Source organism: Dermacentor silvarum, chromosome 10 (genome assembly GCF_013339745.2).
Source record: "Dermacentor silvarum isolate Dsil-2018 chromosome 10, BIME_Dsil_1.4, whole genome shotgun sequence".
Lineage (NCBI taxonomy): Eukaryota > Metazoa > Arthropoda > Arachnida > Ixodida > Ixodidae > Dermacentor > Dermacentor silvarum.
The window spans coordinates 15291838-15314244 of record NC_051163.1 but is presented as its reverse complement, the minus strand read 5'-3'; the positions used below and the strand labels follow the sequence as shown (position 1 = coordinate 15314244).

At 41.4% G+C, this 22407-nt stretch overlaps 1 protein-coding gene across 8 annotated transcripts in view; it reads left to right on the top strand.

The window, feature by feature from the left end:
• The first annotated feature begins 1194 nt into the window (after positions 1-1194).
• The window catches only part of LOC119431029 (mediator of RNA polymerase II transcription subunit 23), a 70463-nt gene continuing 49250 nt past the window's right edge, over positions 1195-22407 (top strand). For 2 of the 8 annotated variants that reach the window (XR_007463968.1, XM_037698498.2), the window contains exons 1-12: positions 1195-1427; positions 2130-2249; positions 5686-5810; positions 7154-7265; positions 7345-7443; positions 7711-7815; positions 10999-11068; positions 13443-13555; positions 14731-14826; positions 15538-15729; positions 17074-17160; positions 18347-18549. Coding sequence is in view for 7 of the 8 variants with exons in the window: in XM_037698498.2 (XP_037554426.1) it covers positions 1380-1427; positions 2130-2249; positions 5686-5810; positions 7154-7265; positions 7345-7443; positions 7711-7815; positions 10999-11068; positions 13443-13555; positions 14731-14826; positions 15538-15729; positions 17074-17160; positions 18347-18549 (1370 nt within the window). In the remaining variant the exon portion in view is untranslated. The remainder of the gene's footprint in view (positions 1428-2129; positions 2250-5685; positions 5811-7153; positions 7266-7344; positions 7444-7710; positions 7816-10998; positions 11069-13442; positions 13556-14730; positions 14827-15537; positions 15730-17073; positions 17161-18346; positions 18550-22407) is intronic. The other 6 variants (XM_049657302.1, XM_049657300.1, XM_049657301.1 and 3 more) reach the window with 6 other exon arrangements.

Here is a 22407-nt window from a genome sequence, read left to right as displayed (position 1 = left end):
GTCTAATTTACGTAAAGCTAGGATTACTGCTAAAAACTCGGCCAAAAAAATAGGCACAAAATCGGGCAATCTTAAAGAAAAAGACCAGTTGAGTGCAGGACAAAATATCCCAATGCCAGTCTTTTTCTCGCTCTATGATGCATCTGTTGCAATGATAATATTTTTTTCTAGGGAGCTTAGATGATCTTGTAACATGGCATTTAAGATGCCGTAAGGTAGTAGTTTCGCGTGGTTCCTTGTTCCTCTCTTCGCTTGTGTTATACAAAGGAACGGAACTGCAGCTGTTTTCAAAAAGGAGATTGAACTTTTTTTGTGATCCCCTTCAGATTCATTTCAGATTCAGATCCTTATGGCGTTGGCCATAAGGATGGGGATAAGTTCTGGCTTGTCCATTCCTTTGTTGTCCTGGTGATACGTGGGAAAGGGGGGGAAGGCAGTTTTATGTTGAGGCGTTTTGTTGTGTGTCGATCTGTAAAGCGTGAATGCATAAACCCAGAAGATTGGCCTTTGAGTTGTTAATATGTGTTGCTAGCAGAAGCATATCATAGGGGGGAGGGGGGGGGGGGTTGAGGGCGCCCTGGGAACGTGCCCCTTCCCCTCGGGTCAAGTGAGTTCCCCCCCCCCCCCCCACCTCCTATTTTACGAAAAAAAAAAAAATCCTGGCTAAGCCACTGCAATGGTACATTGTACGAGAGAGAGAGAGAAAAGGAAACGGGGTGGGGAAGGCAGGGAGGTTAACCCGAAAAGATTCTGGTTTGCTACGCTGCACTGGGGGAGGGGGAAATGAAAGGCGGAAAGAATAGGGGAGAGAAAAAGCAGTCACAAAAAAAAAAAAAAAAATCGAGGGAGTTGGAAACGTTCGTGAGATTTATAGCTAGCCAGTCAGAAAATCCACTCGAACGCAAAAATTTCAAGAGTGCCTTGACTGACATTCTGGGCATCATTCTAGGCACCATACTGGTACACAAATGGTACACTGAAATTAAGGGATACTGGTTCACAGAAATTTCGGTGGCGGCGGGGGGGACGCTGGTGTGCCTAGAATTTCCAGCAAATATTCCTGGCTTCGCCACTGCGATGGTACAATGAACGAATTTGTGACAGCGTTTATGACCCTTGACAAGCCACAGCACTGGAGACTGGAGGCTTTAGAGAAAAATATATGGGAGCTTCAAGATCTCTTGCTCAGGTGGCTCAATCATCATCGACATCACAAAAGTCGTCTGGCCGCCGTGGTTTACAATGCACCGTGCTGCCGGCTTTTTGTTTACTGTCAATTGTTGCGCATTTGTGGCTCCCATTTCAAGCATGCAAGCTAACTCGAGCACACCGACTGCGGACTAGCTAAACTAGAACTTTGTCGGCAACGATCACCAGCGATGGCAGCGGTGGAAGTGCAGGTATCGCGGTACATCGACAATGTTTTGGTGAGTACCAAGCGTTGTATCTGAGTCGTCGACTCTTTCAGCTGCCATCGGCTGAGGAAAGTCTGGATGAAGTCTGTGCACTTCTACCCCTCAAACTGCTGCACGAAATTTGACGCGCATTGTTTACCGTTCAAGTAATCGCTTGATCAGTGCGTTGCTATCCGATTGATTATGTAGCTTCTGTCGCGAGGTCACTTTCTGTCTTCGTTGAATTTTCCGAGCGCGCTTGAGATGAGTTACAGTATTGAACTGCACTGTGTACTTGTTCAACGTGCACTGAAAGGGGCCCGTGTGATCGCAAAACTCGGGAAGCCATTAGATGCGCAATATGCGCTAATGCCCTTGTCACGCGAAAATCATCCGACGTGATTGCCGATATCATTGCAGGTCAAGCAAAGTTACTTTCAAGCACACTTGCCTTCGATGCTCATTGGCGCGGCATGCTTCGATCGAGCTGGAAAAGTTCAATCGAATTTGATCCGAAGTTATACCCAGGATCGAAACATAAATTTGCTATCTTTATCGTTCTTACGGGAAAACGTGTGCGAGCCAAAGCCGTGATGATGTATGTAGTCAACAGAATCACGATGTTTGTTATGAATCGCGGCGATAAGTGTCGTATTGTCTTTTTTCTAAGCGTGACAAGAGCTAGGTAATTATAATGAAACAAGATTTACCTTGCTGGTTTCTTGTTCCTTTCAGCAAAATGATACGCTGGAGGAGGTGTTCAACTGCTTCATTATCCACTCTCAAGAAATGCAAGAATTCAAGGAGAGGACATACCAGGAGGACATCAAGACCCTGTTTTCTGGTATCGCACAGGCGAGTGTCCGCAGGCTGTGATGTTGACACAATGAACCACTTTGGCATATCTTTGAACTAGTCCAAAATAATAACAACAGAAAAAGAAAAACGCATTTTGTTGTGCATATCTCAGGCATAGAGTCACTTTATCATGACATACGTGCCACTTGTTAGGGAATTTATGACAGTCAGGCGAACCAGATCTTTCATTTGTCATGATATGACATGAAATGCTCACTGTGCTGCCGTTTTCCAGAAACTAAGGTTTGCAGTTCAAAGTCATGACTTCAAAGCAAACTGAGTTGATCTCCTCTTGAATCATAATCAGATGGCTTATTTTTCTTGAATTTCAAAAAAGGTACAGAAGCTAAAGGTATGGAAATGACAGAGGCCTCTGTACCGGTTATACAAAATATAATTTTTACATACATACTAAGTTCGCAGCATGTGGCAAGTCTCTTTTATACAACAAAGGAAAGTGGTATATTTACAATCCACTCTAAGAAATTTATGCATTACCTAACGATACAGCTAGAAGAGTTTCGTATGCACAGTGTTAATAGTCAATTTAACAGTATGTGTTAATTGCTAGACAATACAAAAGAACTACGTATTATACAAGGAAAGAAAGTTTACTTTAATTGGATAGAGTGAAAGTGGATAGAGTATTGGTTAATAATGCTTTCTTTAGCTGTTTCTTAAGGAGTTTTGAACTAACTTCCTTGAAGTCGAAAACTCGTTCGAGTTTGGTATTAAGAAGCAACATTATCTTTTATATCATGGATTGTTTTCCATAATTAGTCCGTGTTATTGGCATGTGTCATTCTTGTTCTCTAAAGTAGTAAGACGATTTATCGATGCTGCTACTTATGTATAATTTTTCATGATGCACAAATTGTAGTAGCTTGTAATAAAATATTTGGTCAACTCTTAATATATCAAGTTTTAAAACTAAAGGTGGTGTTCTGAGATTCCTTGGGTTCCCTTTATAGCGTTCATAGCAGCGAAGTACTCGTTTTTCAAATAACAATAATTGAATGTAATTGCCCTGTGTTGTCGTTTCCCGTACTAAATTTCCATAACATAATTTGGAGTAAAACAGTACATAATACATAGATTTCATTAGCCACACAGGGATGAAAGTGGCCACTTTGTATAAACACCCCACACTTTGCAAGCTCTACTGCTGAAGTATTGATATGAGCATTCCAAGATAGGTGCTCTTCAAATATTATACCACAAAATTTTTGTGTGCTGACTCAAAGAATAGACTCCCCTTCAAATGTAATTCTCAACTCATTGTTAGTCATTTTATGAACTGTATGAAATATGATGTATGTGGTCTTTTTTGTATTCAATTACATCGGACTGACCCTTAAGCCAGCATGAAAGAGCTGACAGATAATGGTTTACATTTTTTTCGAGTGTTTGTAGCTCTTTCGATGCAAAGAACACGTTTGTATCATCTGCATACCGTAAAAACCGTACTATAGGTCGACCCCCCAACTAACCAATTCTAAAAATGAAAAAAAAAATATTTTTCAATGGGAAAAGTACCGAAAGACACCCTTAGCTTTAAACAAATGCGACTCAGCCGGTTGAACAATGGTGACAGTATTTATTTTAATGCTGCTCCGTGCCGTGATGATAAGGTGCTGACAAACACGCGGTTCGATGGTCGCGCGATACGAAGCCCACGGCAACGTTGCCGTGGGCTTCCGTGTACTCAATCGCACTTTTCTTCAAGGTGACGGTGAATTGCCGTCGGCTTCCGCTCATTTTGAAACAAAATGTGTAAAAGCAGCCTGAATGCGAAGGCGGCTGTTTACTTCATCTGCCCATTGTTGCAAGACTTCCGTAGTTTTTCCACCAATGTCCGGTATATAGGACGAGGGTCGACTTTTCGCAATGGTTTTTTGAAAAAAAGTTCGACCTATATTCCGGTTTTTACGGTACATGATTATTTCAGGCGAATCTGGAATATTTACTAAATCATTTACATAAATCAAAAACAAAAGTGGCCTTTGTATCGATCTTTGCGGGACACCTTGAGCTAACATTTCTTTGGAAGAAGTTATGTTATTTACCTTAACTATTTGTAAAACGATTTTTTAAGCAATTGTCTTCTAGTTTTAACGCTGTCCTCCTTATACCATACATTGACAATTTATTAAGCAATATTTCATGATGAATGCAGTCAAAAGCCTTTTTACAGTCTAAGAACAAACCAAGCATATATTTTCTGTTTTCAGTTGTTATTATTATTTTATCTCTAATGAGCGTCAGAGCTTGCTCTGTTGATTTAATCCTCTGAAAGCCGTACTGACTATTTGTTAATATGTTGTGCTTATTGTGCTGGTATCAGTAGAGATACCAGCAGTCATAGAGGCATTGCGTAATCAAGGAGTACAGGAGGCATACGTGAATATCTTAGCAAACATCTACAAGGATTCCACAGCTACCTTGGTTCTCCACAAGAAAAGTAGAAATTTACCTATCAAGAAAGTGGTCAGGCAAGGAGACACAATCTCTCCAATGCTATTCACTGCATGCTTAGAAGAAGTATTCAAGCTGTTAGACTGGGAAGGCTTAGGAGTGAGGATCAACGGCGAATATCTCAGCAACCTTCGGTTTGCAGATGACATTGTCCTATTCAGCAACAATGGGGACGAATTACAGCAAATGATTGAGGACCTTAACCAAGAAAGTGTAAGAGTGGGGTTGAAGATTAATAGGCAGAAGACAAAGATAATGTTCAATAGCCTGGCAAGGGAACAAGAATTCAGGATCGCCGGTCAGCCTCTAGAGTCTGTAAAGGAGTACGTTTATCTAGGTCAATTACTCACAGGGGACCCTGATCACGAGAAAGAAATTTACAGAAGAATAAAATTGGGTTGGAGTGCATACGACAGGCATTACCAAATCCTGAGTGGGAGCTTACCACTGTCGTTGAAAAGAAAAGTGTACAATCATTGCATTCTACCGGTGCTAACATATGGGGCAGAAACTTGGAGTTTAGTACAGCAGCAACAACACTGGTAGAGACACCTTCTGCCACTTGTTCTAACTATGATGATGCCTTAGACACATTTTCATGTTACATCAATGTTCCTGGCAAAAAAAATAATTTAGAGACAATGTGTTCATGACTACGCTGTTGCCTAAAATTTGCACCAGCAGTGAAGTAGCATACACTTGGTTACTACAATAATAGCTCTATGTCTGTCTAATTGAGCTCTGCGCCACCAGGTGGCACCACAAACCTGACCACTCACGTTTACCTCTCCGCAAGTGGTAAGAAGTTTTGCGTTTGCAGACAAAATCAAACTCTCTAATGTGCTCCTAAATCTTGAACTGTCTCCACTGCATGACGGCTGGTAGTTAAACCAACCTGCATCCTTGTGCGCAACAGCAGGACACCATAGTCATTGTACGGACTGTTTCTTCTCTCTAGGAATCGCTAGATGCTGCATTGAAGCAGTATGTTTCAGTGGTCTCCAATTTGAGCAATCACCGCCAGATGCAGACCTTGTTGTCTCTCCTCCACCATGCGGTCACTGCTGGTGTTGTCCAGCCAAAGTGAGTGTACACAAACTTGTTCTGAACATGTGTGATATTTCTTGCGAATACAAGCATTAATGGCAATTTTTATCACCAAAAAGACAATTTGCGAAATTATGGTGTGCCCGTGCCACATGGGCAAGGTTAGTGTCATTAAGTGTCCAGGACCTTAAGTTTCTTAATGCCATTGTGACAAGTCTAGTGCTACATTTGCATTTTTAAATGCACCAAATGCCGCAATGATTGTAGCTGCTGTGATTATGGTAAGTTCGTTTGTTGTCTTAATTGCATAAAGAAGTTTCTTGTGCGTAAACATCTAAGAAGTGCCAATAAAACATTGATTGACATATTAAATATAGAATAATTATAATTTGGTTTAGAAAATGTTTTTTCAATTATTTTTTTAGGGAAGTTGTACCTTTTAATGCCAGCTGTGTGAGCACTCATTGTATGATGTCAATGCTGAATGAGTTGTAAGAATGCACTACATCGCAAGTGGCTTTAAGTTTTATTGCCGTTAAGAATGTCCGTGTGGCATTGCATGAAGGGTATTCAATTTTTAAAAAAGCATTAACTTCAAAACATGCCATGACCGTTCATGCATAAACGCATGTAAGGATAATGGGATTATGTAGGCCTGTTGGCATTGCCACTTCGTCTGACATAAATGCGTGAGAGTGGATCTGTTAAGAGGAGTGTGTGCATGGAAAACAGTTTTAAAGGACAGCTGATTTTGCAAATTGTCTGCAGCGGGTACAAGTGCAACACATTATATTGTCGCGTGGATGTGGATATCAGTGTTTGTTGCAGCACATGCAAAAGTGAGTATGAGATATACAGCATACAGCTGTTTGGGTCTTGCTCATATTGTCCTTTCTGCACTGCTAATATTGGGTGCAGTTTGTAAATAAAAGGTGCAGTCAACGCACAAAAGAGGCTGTTATATTGTTTAACTGGAATGCACTTCTGCTGCTTTATTTCGTGCTCACATATTTAGAACATTATATAATTGTTGGGAAAGAAAAAAAAATGGAGAAGGTTAAGTTCCCTTTCAATAGTGATGCTGGCTGCTTTAGTGCTTGTAGCAGTCACTTATGTGGCGAAGGTTTGACTTTTAGATGGATAAAGTACGTGAAGAATCCTAATTTGAAATTATATACAAAAAAAAGGGCAGAAATTCCTGCTTTCCTGTTACTTATGGCACTGAGAACTTGAGTTGATTGATTGCAATACGGTAACTGGGAGACAGACATGTACCGCCCATATTTTAGACTTCGGGGCTGAAACAAAATGCTTATTAGTTGCTCTGTTTAGATCATACTTGAACTGGGCCTTTTAGCATGAAGCTTCTCTCATTATAGACCTGTGTGTGATGCACTTTTGGCCACTGACAAATTCCACTATACGGCTGAAGAGTATTGGTGCCAGTCATTGTGTCTTATTCAGAAGATTGTGGCTGGAATCGACTACAAGGTTTGTCCTTCGTCACTCATCTAAGCTTGTGGAGATTCACATGGCTTAAGTGTTGCTAAACCGATTCTACATCTTCCAGGGTGTTCGCGACCTCTTGAAGGCAATATTCGACAAGGCACTTTCAATTCCTCCTACGGTAAACATATCCATGATGAGACAACTAAACACAATCAGCAGTGTGAGTTTTCAATTTCTTGCTTTTATTTGTCTTAATGTGTTGTACCCTGTTTCATCTTGTGTAACAGGTTATGAAGGTGAAGTTAAGGCAATGCATTTAAATGCCAACATGGAGCCTAGTGTTCCTGTGAAATGCAATTTCAGTGCAGGAAATTCTATGTTGTTTAAATCACATGGATTATGACAGTACCTTAATTATTGTGCAAAGTTTTTTTCTTTTTTTGAGTGTGATGACAAATGTTTGACTGTTACCTATTGCACCTGTCAGGTATTGGAGCACATTTTCGACCGCAATGCTGCTCTGCTGCCGAGTTACCTGATCTTTGATGACGTCCAGAAGCGATTGGCTTCCAAGACAAACTGGCCACACTGGGTATGTATGTTAGTGCCAAAGTCCTGGATAAACTTTTTGAAAGAGCTAAGTGGCAACAACCATTGAAGAACCAATGTCCGCCGGCACGTGCTTCTTAATGTGGTCTGCTAAGTGGCCTTAGCAACGGAAGTGGACAAAGATATTGACAGTGCTCTTCATGCTTCACCTACTTTCTTGTTTGTTTGCGTTATATTTTATGATTGTTGACATGAAACATGATTTGGCTACTGAAATGCTGAAACACCGCCACTGCGATTGAATGAGTGAGAAAGAGTATATGACAGCTGCTTTCATCACTCAGCAAAAGTTGCACAATTCGAAATCAAAGCATAAGGTTTAGCATCCCAAAGCAACACATGGCCTTGGTGGCCTGTCAGCCACCTGGGTTTCTTCAATGTGCACCTAAAGCACAAGAGTGTTTGCTGCTGTGGCAATTAGTAATCGAACCCACAACCTCATACTGGGCAGCAAAACACTTTAGCCATGGAGGCGGGTTAAGCTGTTGGTTAGTTTGGCACTGAGCATTCTGTGTTCTGCTGTGTACTAGTGTGCATTTTATGACAACACTATCATGTTATGTGGTCATTTTGACTGGTCTTCTAAAACTTCTTTTGCACTTCACAAACCCACACATCTATGCCTCCATGCATTGCCTGGTCATTTTGCATGTATGGGAGTGAATTATTAGCTCTTTAACTCCTATATCTTGCACTTTCCTTAGTGGATTGTAGCAACATATCTGAAGACAAGTCCTAAATGTCCCAGGTGCAGTTGCTTTGCATGGTGAAAATGAACCATATTTGTCAGCTCCCTTCAAGTTGTGCAGTTCGACTTGGTCACTTTTTACATTTAGTTTGGTGCTTTACTTTATATTTAAGAATTGTATTTCAATCATTTATATTTAAACTAAACATTTGCACTGACGGAAAATTGTTTTTACAGAAACATTAATTATTTAAAAGATATTTTGATGAATAAAAAAATGCTTCCTACACATTTTATAATTAGTATATTATCTAGAAATATTTAGTTTAATAAAGATATTAAATTCATCGATCTTTAACCACTAAACTGCGGATGATGAGGTAACTGCATGCAGCATGGTTTTAGACATGCAGCATGGTTTTAGAAGTGACCTTTCGACGACTACTCAACTAGTTGAAATCATACATGACTTTGCTAGCACTGTAAACAAAGAGAAACAAACAAACGTGCTATTCATGAATTTCAGCAAGTCGTTTGATAGGGTGTCTCATGTAAATTGCTTCGTAAGCTAGGAGCTGTGTTTAAAAATGATAAAATATTAGCATGGATTAAAGCCTACCTTACACACCACCATCAGTTTGTTACTGTAAATAAAACAACCTCTGATATAGCTGCTGTCAATTCTGGCGTCCCACAGGGATCCGTTCTTGGCCCCCTTATCATTTTGTTATATATAAATGATATTGTCCCTAATCTCTCTGTTAAAATCAGGCTTTACGCTGACGACTGCGTTCTGTACGATGAAATTGCTACGGAAGAAGACCAACTCAGGTTAAACAAGGACTTTAATAAAGTAGTTGAGTGGTGTAAACAGTGGAATTGTGCATTAATTTCGAAAAGACAGCATATATGTGGATAACTTTAAAAAAGAAGCCACTGCTATATCGTTATGGCACAGAAAATGCTTTTTGTCAGAGGTGACACAATATAAGTACCTTAGCTTGTACATAACAAAGGATATTTCCTGGTCAAAGCACCTTGACACAGTAATAGCAAACTTTCGCCGCAAGTTGTTTTTTCTAAGACGCATATTAATATCCTCCACACCAATAGTACATCTATTGGCATACAAAACACTCGTCCGCCCCGTTTTAGAATATGCTGTAGTTATATGGGACCCGTTCACTAAAAGCGATATTGGAAAGCTAGAAAGGTTACAGAAAAAAGCAGTCCGATTCATCTACAATACATATGGGCGTAGTTCTATTACCAACCTTTTATCTTGGAGCAGCTTGCCTTCTATAAGTGATAGAAATTGTGCATGTCGTTTAAAATTCTTTTTTCAACTAATAAATGGTCACTACAGCATCGACACGTCTCACATTATCACCTATACAACCGGTTACGCTACCACACAGTGACACTCGCTAGCTGTAACTCCATTTACAACACGTGTCAACTGCTTCAAGTATTCCTTTTTCCCTAGAACTATAGTAGATTGGAATAAGCTGGGCGATAAAACTGTAACACAGGACTAATTATCACTTTTCGAGACATATCTTTAATAAAAATCATTTTGCACTTGCTGAGATTGTTAGTGATAGCACTGTTTGACTGTATGATTGGAAAATCGGTGAAGTAATGTTTTCTTTTTTTCCTCTCTTTTTTTTTTCTTCTCGCTGTGTGAAGCGCTTGTTTTTGAGCTTGTGTGAAGCGGTTGTATGAAGAAACTTTTGAGTGCAGTTCCCCATTGTTCTATTTATTTTGTTTTGTAGACTTATTCGTTTACCACGCTGCCAAGGTCTTGTTTAAGATAAATAAATAAAACTCGTCATCACAACGAGCCTCCTCTGGTGCGAATGACAAGTTAACTCATAAACTTCTTGCACATGTGTATATGTGCAGTTTCTTGTAATTCTGACAAATAAATAATACACTGACTTTTGCTATTTTATTTCAACAAGACCAGTAGAAATGCAATATGCATTCCTGCTATCATATTTTTTAGAAAATATTAGCAAAAATGTGCAGATCTTAAAAAATCAGCACTTTTAACATTTTTCCAAAATTTGTCATGGCACTTATGGGGTTGATATAGAACTTGGGAGTAAGAGGATCAAATTTTAACAGTTCGGTGCATATGCATACCAGTGGTTATTCAGAGAGCTTGTGGATGTACACATTACTGCGATTATGTGAATGCATGCTTTGGGTGTATGCTAATAAAGGCAATGTTGAATTTTGAGATGTTTCTTGCTGATGTTATGTTGCCACTTGTGAGTGGCAGCAGTGCATTGAAAGTGCATGAAAATGAAACATAATGGTTAAAATTATAACTGAACATTATGCTTATATTTTGGGTCATGCTCCACATTATCAGTCTGTAATGAAGGTTCAGGCAGTCTGAAGGTTCTATAATCAAGTTGTCATTTCAAATTGCTTTTCTGTTTCTTTTTCTCCCTTCTTGCGGCGCCATAGAAATTCGCCAAACTTGTCTCTGACTTTGTGGACAGCTTCCAGCCCTGCGCCCAAATGGTGACCATTGTTGGTGAGTCAACTCTGTTGCCATGTAACACATTTAGAGTTTGTGTTATGAACATGCTAAACTACGAGCTTGCAAGCAGATCTTTTTTACTTGTAATGAAAAGCTAATGATTGGTGCATCTGATGTTGCATAGTTATAGCTGACTGTTTGCAGTACATTCTACTCAGATGTGTTTGTCTTGACCTGCAGTGCTCAGAACGAACACAGGAAAAGGAATTAGTTGGTTCATTTATTTACTTTACATGGTGGGCATTATACAAATGTGGCAGAAAACTTAACGAAAAATATGATTCTAAATTTCACCCGAGACGTCAAGCAATCAGCATAGTTAAGAACTTCCAGAAGGAGACTATTTCATTTACCTATTGCTTGTATAATATGTAAATATTATAGCACTGCAAATATGCTGATACTGAAGTTGCGCTCACCGAGGAAGTTGTGCGTGATCTGTCCCAGTTGTATGTAGGACCATTGGGGAACGATTGGAATGAATGTAACTATGGGAATCCTGGGCAGCAGATAGGTTTATGAAATTGACAGCACAGTGCAGTGAGCTAGCATCTAGTGTCCCATGCCGAAGTTCATAGAGGCAATGCTTCTTAGTCCCGGCTTGAGCCAAATAGTGTTTTTGTGCTGATCAAACAGGCAGTTCAGTGCTATCCACAGTAAGCACATCTGTTAAAGGGGCTCTAAAACACTTTTGGTGCGAGAGCATCAAATGGCTCATTGAGAAAGAAAGCTGGCATCTGGCGTCTGTAGCAGCGAAATGGCACCTAAATTCCCATTGGCTGCGACGTCATGTCACGAACGTACCTCGACAGAGTTCCCATTGGCTGTGATGCCACGGCACGAGCGCGGCTTGATGGAGCAGAGCGGGAAAAAGGGAACACCTGCTGCCTCAGTAGGGTGCCAGGTGTTGCGTGAGGAGTGAGGGCATCACCGCGACACACTATCCAGGGGGGGAGGGGGGGGGGAAGAAAAAGGAAGTTTTGGCCGGGGCCACGTCCCCTTGCCATCTCCCCTGTGTGACTTCCAGCATGCTAGTGGAAACAAACGAAAGAGAAAGCCACGCATCGGTGCAATACCTACCTTTAACTCTGCTTATACTTGAAGGATTACTCTCAGGGGACCCTGATCATGTCAATGGATTTTAAAGAAGAATAAAAATGGCAGGCATTATGGCATAGTGCATATGGTAGGCATTACCAAACCCCGACTGGGAGTTTACAACTGTCGCTGAAAAGGAAAGGGTGCAATCATTGCATTATACCGGGGCTAACATATGGGGCAGAAACTTGGAGGTTAAGAACCAGTTAAGCACCATGGAACGAAAAATGTTAGGTGTAACATTAAGAGACAGGAAGAAAGCTGTGTGGATTAGAGAGCAAATGGGGATAGCCGATATTATAATTAACATTAAAAGAAAAAAAAATAGAGCTGGACAGGCCATGTAATGCGTAAGGCAGATAACAGGTGGAACATTAGAGTTACAGAATGGGTGTCAAGGAAAGGGAAGCGCAGTCGAGGACGGCAGAAAATTAGGTGGGGTGATGATATTAGGAAATTTGCAGGTACGAGTTGGAATCAGTCAGCGCAAGACAGGAGTAATTGGAGATCGCTGGGAGAGGCGTTCGTCTTACAGTAGACATAAAAAATAGCCTGATGATCATGATGATGATACTTAGAGGATTCGAAAAATTTTTGTGGCAGGAGGTTTATGAGGGGACGTCCTTTAATAGTGATGCCATTATTGGTGTAAAAAAGTGTGTCAGGGCCCCTTTAAGTGTTTTGGACAAGCTCAGCTCGTCAACGTACCATTTGTGACAATGACAAGTACATATATATTGCATAGTGAAGAGGTAAAATGAGGTTTTCACGCTTAAAAAATTAAGCAAGTTTGTTCAAAAAGCTTTCCTAGGGTTTTTGATGGAATGAAGTTTGAAAATAAGCCATATAAAGAAATGCCACTTTTGATCAAAATAATAAAACACTTAAGGGCTAAAGGTAGCAGCTATAGGCTGTAATACTACATGCTCCCTCAGTCAACAGTAAGCATAGTGCACGCATAACACGTAGTACAGGATGAGGACCCGTGAACACTGTCCTGGCTTCTAACATTCATTGCTGGAGTAGGCACGCCAGCTGCAATATTGGTATGCCATATACAGCCATCTTCCATACTGTGCTTACTGTTACTGTAAACTGTCCTTAGCTTTGGAGAGTGATAGGTGAACGCTCGGAGACTCCCGTGCCTTCAAGCAAGCAAAGCGTGAGCAATCTTGAAGCCCTGTTACTTTCTCTGGTGAAGACTTGCCATGTACGCACCATATGTATTAAAAGAGCTCGGAATCTTAGTTTTCCTCTGCCTCCTGCTCAGGTCGTTCTAAGCTTCGGCCAGTCGTTGGCCATTCGGGAACCTGCTGCACCGTCTGGAAGCTTGACCCCAACACAGCCAAGTTTACGATGAAAGGGCAGCTACCCTACAGTGCGGTGAGTTCTCAGCCGGTCTCAAGCTCTTATACAGATGGTGGAAAGAGCATTTTATGTGTAGAATTTTCCCGTGTACAGTTAGTCACCCGTGTATATTAAACCCAGTTTAACTGAATTATCTAGCAGGAGAGTCGACATTTGGGCCAGTTGGTACATAATTTACAGGAAAAACCGGTCAAATAAGACGAAGGACATAGGCCAAACAGGCCATTGTATTAATAACAGGCTTCGCGAACACCGCTCCTCCATGGGTTCTGATGACGGAGCAAACTTGCCTTGGCATTACCGTGAATCTGGCTGCTAACCGCTGTTTAGTAATGTAAATATTCTTGGCAGAGGCAGGGGCAAAGAAGAGCGTGAAATTCTAGAAGCATATTTTGTCAGTTACAGAATGTATGCAGAAAGGATACCAAGAGAAAAGAAGCACAGTCGAGGACAGCAGAAAACTAGATGGGGTGATGAGGTTAGGAAATTTGCAGGCGCAAGTTGGAATCAGCTAGCACAAGACAGATGTGATTGGAGATCGCAGGGAGAGGCCTTCGTCCTGCAGTGGACATAAATATAGGCTGATGATGATGATGATTTCATCAGTTTGCATGGGGATGACTGCATTAGCACAACCTCGGTGCGCTTGCTCGAAAAAGAATTTGCTTTTTTATATCGGTTGTGATAAATTTGGTTCTCTCTCCCCTGTGATTAGTGTTGGTTGTGCTGTGCATGCTCTGTTAGCCTTGCTGGCAAATAGTAGCTGTTTTCTATAAAGCACAGTTGCTAGTCCAGTCGTTATGGTGCAAATTCCTTTCTTTTGTCCTTCGTTTCTTTTACTGGTTTTTCCTGTAAATGAATTATCTTATTAGTATTATCTAATTAGAATTAGCATAAATAAATAATTATACATCCTTTGGGCAGCTTAGCGTGTGTGTGGGCCAGTGTGAACCGTTCAGTGAACACAAGAGTTCATGATGCTCACCCTACAGCCAACCAGTATGTGTCCTGGTGGGATGCCTTCCAAAAATTTATTTTTGAAAGAACTTTGATGTGTTTTTTAGTTGTCATATTTTATAAAACGTTTCAAATTGCGTGCTATATTGAACTTGCAGACACCTTTTTTTTTTAATGTGTTTAATGTAAACAAGTTTAACTGTATGTCCACCGCCTTAACTGAATTCCTGCAGGAAGTTCAGCAGCCCCAGACAGAGCTACTCAGATACGTGCTGGAGCAGCCGTATTCAAGGGAGATGGTGTGCAGCATGTTGGGCCTCACAAAACAGGTGAGCTCTTTCATGATGCTATGTTGGCAACATTGGCATGCAGGCCAATCTTCTGGCTTAGCTAGAGGGAGAAACACATGCATATCTTTGTCATCAAACCGAAGAAGTCCGGAAACAAAATAGGGTTGGGATGTTTGGGAGTTTTTGCATTTTGTGCTCTTATTATGTGGGGTCGGTTTGCTCTTGGTAATAAAAGACACGACAGCACAGTACTAGTGCAAACGTAAAGGCCGGGAATTTACTGCTCCTTCTATTAAGAATGCCAGCTAGCTGGTATATGTGCAAGGAATATTTTGTCAATCAGACACACGAGGAATCAAGGACGTTTGACTCACCATACAAGGACGCTGAGCTAATGTTTACCTACGCCGTGCACCGGAGACTAAGTTGTTTGTGGGTGCGATGCCACACTGGGAAACCGAAACAGGAGCCTTTCATGGGAAATTTTCACAACTACATTTTTGTTTTAATTCTGTTTTACTTTGTGGCATCGATATTTGGGTGTACTACCAGGAATAGGAGATTTTGAGTTCTGTGGATCACCTCTGTTAAAGACGAACTTCTGAAAAGACAAACAGGTTTTCATGGTCCCTTTGAGTTTGTCTGAAGTAGTTTACTGTAAGTAACATACTCCATGCACAACAAGCATGCCGCTGCCATTGTTCAAATGGCCTTGTGTGCAAGTTGCACGATCCTTCGTACCCTTTGCAGCAAAAGCAGCGCTGCCCAGTGCTAGAGCAAGAACTGGTGGCCCTTGTCGTCCGGGCCATGGAGAAGTCAGAGCAGGAAGGCCCAGAGGAGCCCATCGAGCTCTTCTGGCAGAACCTGTCCAGCCAGCTCATCTACTTCGTGCTCTTTCAGTACGCCAACTTCCCGCACATGGTGCTTGCATTGCATGACCAGGCAAGTCTCTTGTTCACTGTACGTTGGCTTGAGGCATGCTGTGACTACTTGAAAGCATTCTAGTACCAGGTTCATACTGGCATGCACAACTTATTCTTGTAGCTTCGTCCTTTCGCTGCTGCTATGCGATCACTATTATCGTGTTGTGTTCACCATGTCTATGCTGCATGTGTGTAGTTTCAGCAGTTGAGGTAGACATGCTGATTGACCTCTAGTAATTGCCGGTTGATATAGAATGCACTATAATGTGCTATAAATATGGGGCTAATTGTATCCACATCATCCATTTATGCTGACTGCTGTCTGTGCTTTCACTGTTGAGCTGTAGTTCTCTTTCTGACACTGGCTCACATAGTAATGCATTCAGGTTCACTCAGTTTATTGTCACTGCTTGCCTTCTTGCCAGTGGCTTCTTGCCATGTGGCCATGGCAACCCATGGCCACATGACTGTATTATCATGTGCATTGTGTTTGTGACACTTTCTTTTTGTATGTCTCTGGTTTCATTATGTGATGTGTTCATCTTCATTCAAGGTAATTTAGCAAAGATTACATGACCAAGTTGCTTCAATATGCATCTTATACTGCCACTAAGAAAGCAATTCTTAACACTCTGCTAGTGTGTGTTGTCTGGCTAATGAAACAAACTGCATCACTACTTTACCCACCTGTGCTTGTAGCTTTGCATTTAGCTTGTGTATGCTCAGCCTAAGCAAAATTAATTGTTCTCATGGTTACTATACTATCACATATGAATGCTTTGCAAGAGGTAGTTTATTTGTTCATTAGACTGTCTTTATGTTTTAATCAACATTTGTTGTCGACTCTTTTTGAGTCAGACCAAGATAACCCAACTTGGTTGCCATCTTGACCTACATTCGCCTGCAAAAATGAACTCTCTTTGGCAACATACTGTTCATTTTTTATCTTTTAATTAAAAGTTCACTTTCAAGTTACTGTGCTAAACTCAGAGGAGGAGAAATGTGTCTCCTCTAACACAAAGGAGATGCCGAAGAAACAAAGCTATGTGGCATAGCAAGTTTTGTTGAACTGAGGTTCAGTCTCTCTCTTTTTTTTTTTGAGAAATCTAATGGACGTTGACACTGTGCAACACTATGGAATGCCTTTGCAGGCTGTTTGGCAGTGCCCTGAAACAGTTCTGTATTGTTTTTTTTTTTCTTTTCATATTCTTTTTCTCTCACCTATTGCATCCCTTTCCCCCTCCCCTTGTATAGGGTAGCCAACAGGAGATATTCTCTGGTTAACCTCCCTGTCTTTCCTTTGCCTTTCTCTCTCTCTCTAATTTGCCATATCTTATTTGACATGTACCATTGATGACTGCAGCTGGTCGGCAGGAACCTGCGGAAAGGCAGAGACCATCTGATGTGGGTTCTACTGCAGTTCATCTCTGGAAGCATCACCAAGAACCCGGTGAGTAATAGCGGGGCGGCTTTTCCTCAAGTAACCAGCGTAGAGGAAAAAGTTTTGTTGAGCTATATGATCATGGAATCAAATGCAACAGGGAAACATTAGAATAGAACACCCCATACGTGCATTCACTTGAAGGTGAGGTGTCAGGCTGCTATGCATAGTATGGACGCTAATTTAAGCATATAAACCACAACTGCGCCAATGAATACTATTGCATGAATACAAAACCAACCAACCATGAGGATGGTTCCGTTTAAGCGGCAGTTACGATTAAGCGATTTTCGTTTAGCGAGATTCCACTGTATGTGACAATGAGGTACTGCCACATCAAATGAAACACACTAATTTAGGGTTAACTGATATGTGTACTTTAGTTTCCTGTTGAAGCGAGACAAGACACAGTGTGAAGGTCAATTTGCCCGCTGCTGTTGGCGCGCTTTTTCACTCTGGCGTTTTCACAGGGAGTTTCCGTGGTCATCGAGCGAGATGTGTTCATGCTTACCTGTGCGTGCATGACACCGTGCTTGTCTATTTAGTAGTTAGTAAGAGAATGTTTATAACTTTATACGGCCCGTTAAACTATTATCCTTGCTTCATATACCTCTCTGCTAATTTTCTATCGCAATCGATGCTTCGTCTTTCGGGCGAAACTGCGACTTTTTTTACTCCAATTCCTCACTGATTTTTTTGGGTGGGATCATGCTGGTAATGTAATGATTGCCTTCCCCATTCCACTGCAAAGAAATCAGCAATTCTTAGTTTTGTCTTTACTTTGTGAACTACACTTTCGTTCCGGAAAATGAGCATTATTCACTTTGATGTTGCAGCAAGAGACACGTAATTACTCTTTTAATATTAATTTTGTAATAAAGAGCTTAAAAAGCTTTTTTTATCCTTCTCTTTTGCTTGTGAATTGGTTGTGTGTTTCATGCTTTCGTTTATAATTTGTACATAGTTGTAATGCTTTGTTTTATTTATTTATTTATTTATTTATTTAATATACTGCCGCTCTCGATCGAGAGCATAACAAGTGGGTATATTAAGCGTACATTGTAAGATAAAAATGAGAAGTGGGAAACTTTCTCTGTTTTTTTTCTTTTTTCTTCAGGCAGCTCCTGTCATGATTTCGAACACTGCATCCTACTGTAGAACCTCGCATCTTCCTCACATTTAACATCACATGCAGCTCAACGACTTCCTGCCTGTAATGAAGCTGTACGACCTGTTGTACCCGGAGAAGGAACCGTTACCATTTCCAGATGTGACCAAGCCTCACTGCACTCGGGCGCTGGCCATCACGTCCATCTGGGTGCACCTGACTCGCAAGGCCCAGCTGGAGAAAGTGCGGCTTCAGAGGCCCCTGCCACATGCATTGTCCACACACCTCGAGTGAGCGTTCGCTGCTCGTTGCCTTCAAGATTAGTGCAAAAAATTTTAGATGCAGAAAAAAAAGTTATAGGGTTGCTATTGAGCTAGTGCGAATATCAATTGTTTGTTTAAGGCAGATTCGTATCAAGTATAGTACTACAGTATTAATTTTAAAAGGAATAGTTCAAATAGTTGTGGGATTTGCATAATACCTTTACACAGCAGACAAATCAGAAAAATAAGGGGTCATTTATTTGCAAATGTGTGAACAGTTTCATCTCCGGAATCAGCTTATTTTCAAAGGGCTGCTATTTAGATATTTTACCAAAAATTTTTAGCGTTGTACGTAAATTCCGTAAATAAGCTGGAGGTGCTTCATAGATGTTTAAATAATCAAGCAGCTCCGAAGAAATGATTGGAGACTGCAAATGAATTGTTCGTGTTTGGTTTCTCTTGGCTACAAACTGTGCCAATGGCAACATGACTTGCTTGCCAAAACCAAAACTGTTGATTACTCCTGGATCCAAACATTTGTTCATTCCAAATTCTTAAAAAAAAAATGTTGAATACAGAATAGCGTAATATTCTAGTTATTTTTAATATATCAAGTATTTGCGGCTGCATGGTTGAAATAATAGCCTGTAAAATGTTGTCATGGTATGGTAGAGCCCACTTACTGTGCTATCACAAATATATTGTGTCATTTCTGATTGAGTGTGACATACAGCACCCATACAGCACCGACCACCCGTGTCGATCCGAATTAGCACTTGTTGCTGGCTCTCCACCCTGTCACCAGGAAACAAGTGGCAAAATCCGTCATCGCTAAGTTTTATCTCAGGCTGAGGTCAAAGCATTAGGTATATTTTGTCGTAATTATTGAAATCGGCTGTTTGTTTTCACACTGCTAGGACTACAGACACGGCGCCGAGCATTAAAACTGATTTGACTTCCAGTTAGCAGGTGGCGCCACAGCATTAGCGCTGGTGATGCATTGATGATGCGGAACGCTATAAAGGCCTAATTGTTCTCTGCATTATTAATTTACTACATTGCTCTAGCATGGTATTTGATGATGGTAGCGAGCAAACGCCAAATATAGATGCCGAGCAGACGCTGTGCCACAAGTGAACATTTATGAGGGCGTTCATCCTAATTACATGCTAAGGAGGCTGTGAGGTAAATACAGGGAAAGCGTACAGGTAAAGCAAAGCCCTGTTGTCACATGCATGTAAACGCAGCTTATGGTTACGGTATCAAAACATTTCTTGCGTCAATCAACCAACCATGGAGCATGTAGCAGGATGGCAAGCAGACGCTGAGCAGACGACGCGGCGCGGATGAGCACATCTCGAGGGGCATTCGGTCTTCCTATTGGCTAAGAATTGGTGTAGCTTCCACAGTGCTGACAGTGCTTGTGAGATGGAGTATCGCTAGTAAGAAGAGCTTTTAACACCTTTGTCTTGCTGCAGGTACCTGCAACAACCCTTTGTGTCAAATACGACTCTCAGTTTTGGAAATGATACTGGATCTCACTTCTCTGCCATGCCTGTAAGATTAATGCATTCATTCATTCGTGAGGTTCCCATCGAATATGTTTCGGGGACATTGATTTTCGGCCTTTCGAGCGCTCCGTACAGCTAGCGCCTCGGCGGGTTGGAGATATTTTATCCATTGTGTTTCTCTTTCACCGGCGGAATTTTAAAGCGCGCATATCAGTTAACGTCGTCTGGCATCTTCGCACACGTCCCTCCAGGAAAAGCGTTTCCACGGTTTCCGACGCATCGTCTCGATGCGATATCGTGCACACAGACTCAAAGCTTTGATTCTCGACTTCATTACGGATGAAGAAAGTGCGGCAAACCGTCCCGGAACATCGACGGTATCCACCGTTGAGTTTTGCTTTCTTCTCGGACCGTGTTATCGCTGCCGCGCATCGACGTAGGATTTCGGGCGTGTTCTAAAGGCCACAGTTCTTATCTGCAAGATGTAAACGTCGTTCGGACGGGATCATTTACCGGCGGTCGCGCAGAGAGTCAAGTTTTGTCCACGAAGACGCCGGGAGTGCACCTTGGAATCGCGCTCCAAAGTGCTGTGTGTACCCGTGTGCCTCAAGAACTTTTGTAGATACAGAGCTTATATTTGCAGGCTGATTTTATATATCCCTTTTCTTGAAACGTATATTTCGATTTTTTAAAATTTTTTTTTGTGCAAAGCAGCATTGATGTTTTTATCGATCTTTCTCGTTCTTGATGCGATTTTTTTGTTTTATAATTTGTTTCGTAGTATTTTCAATAATATGCTGCTTGAAATTAATACCGTTGGAAAGATTTTCTTAAGCGTGCACCTAAATTTAAGTACTAGAAAGTTTTTGTATTTCACCTCCATTAAAATGTGGCCACTGTGGCCGGGAGTCGAACCCATGGCCTTGTACTCAGTAGCAGAGCACCATAGCCACTGCGTCACCACGGTGGGTGCATGTAAGTAATGCTGCTGTCTTTAATGTCAGGTTATGTGGAACAATCTTGTAAGCTGCAGCGAAATTTGGATAAACAGAACACCCTTAGATGAAACTTTAAGCTACAGGAAACTGTTAGTGCAGTTCTAGCCAGTTCTTTAGTGCTTGTTGTTTTAGAGCGCCAGCCTTTCCTACAAGGCCTTAAAGAATCTTGTGTAAGTGACCTTTTACAGTTGACTCAAGCCTTTGAATGCTACATAATTTTCAGTTCTTTAGTTTTTAGAAGGTACTTATATTTTAGCCAGCAGTGAAATGCCTACTTCTGAAGTGATATTTCACAGCCATACACTCATGTATTTATGATAGGTTTTGTATGGGTTTCGCATGTGGTATTCAAGACTGAAACATGAATTCGGCTTGGGTCACATTCTTGCTATGAGCTCGATGTTGTGCACTGACTGTGAAAATGAGGTTTTGGATAAAGAATAAAATGGAGGTTTGGGTGAATTGACGCATTGTAGCCAACTAGCATGCTAGAGATAGAGACAAGGTAAAAAAAATGGAGAGACATTCCTCTGTGTATTTTCATTTATCTGTCTTTGGGTCTATTTGGACACTAGAGGGGTGCAGTGTAAATAACATTACATGATGAGTTCCAAGTTTTTTTCAAGTTCTCGTTTTTGTTAAAACGATTTGTTGAACGTGATAGAACAAGTTAAGCTGTAATGATGACACATGGTGTTTGCATGTTGCGTAATGCTTGGCTGCGGTCTTTTGCAGATAGCACGAATCAGGAATACTTCATACGCCCCATGGGCGTCCTGGCCGAGGCCATCCAATGTAGCCAACGCAACCAGGGCTCCATGTCGTCATCAAATTCCAACACGCCTAACCCAACACACCCACTGGGCATGAATGTGCTTGATTCACTAACCGTTCACACCAAAATGAGGTAGGTATTCCCTTGCTCAGAGTACTTTCAACGTTTCTAGCTTACTTGATCAGTTTTCGAACTCCTGCTTGGAACATAGTGACAACTTGACTACTTTCGGTGTCCTGGCATGCCTGCAGGGCAAATTTTTTAACATGCACAGTGATTCCACTCCTGCGCCAACTGCGCCAAAGTGCGCCAATTGATATTTACTGCGCCATCCTGATACAATCGACGAAAATTGCGCCTAACTGCGCCAAACAGTCTCGAATTTGACGTTGTCTATCGCCAATTGCACCACCGGGGAATTAAAACGTTCAACGTGACGATAGGGCGAGCCTTAGTTGCAACCTTAGCTGCAAACAGGAGACGAGAAAGCTCTAGCGCGTACGTCCCAATGAAGGTCACTGGAACCTGGAAAGTACCGCAGCCCCTTTCTCTAGCCGCCGCGCCGCCGATTGGTCAGTTGCCGTCAGGTGATCACTTTCCA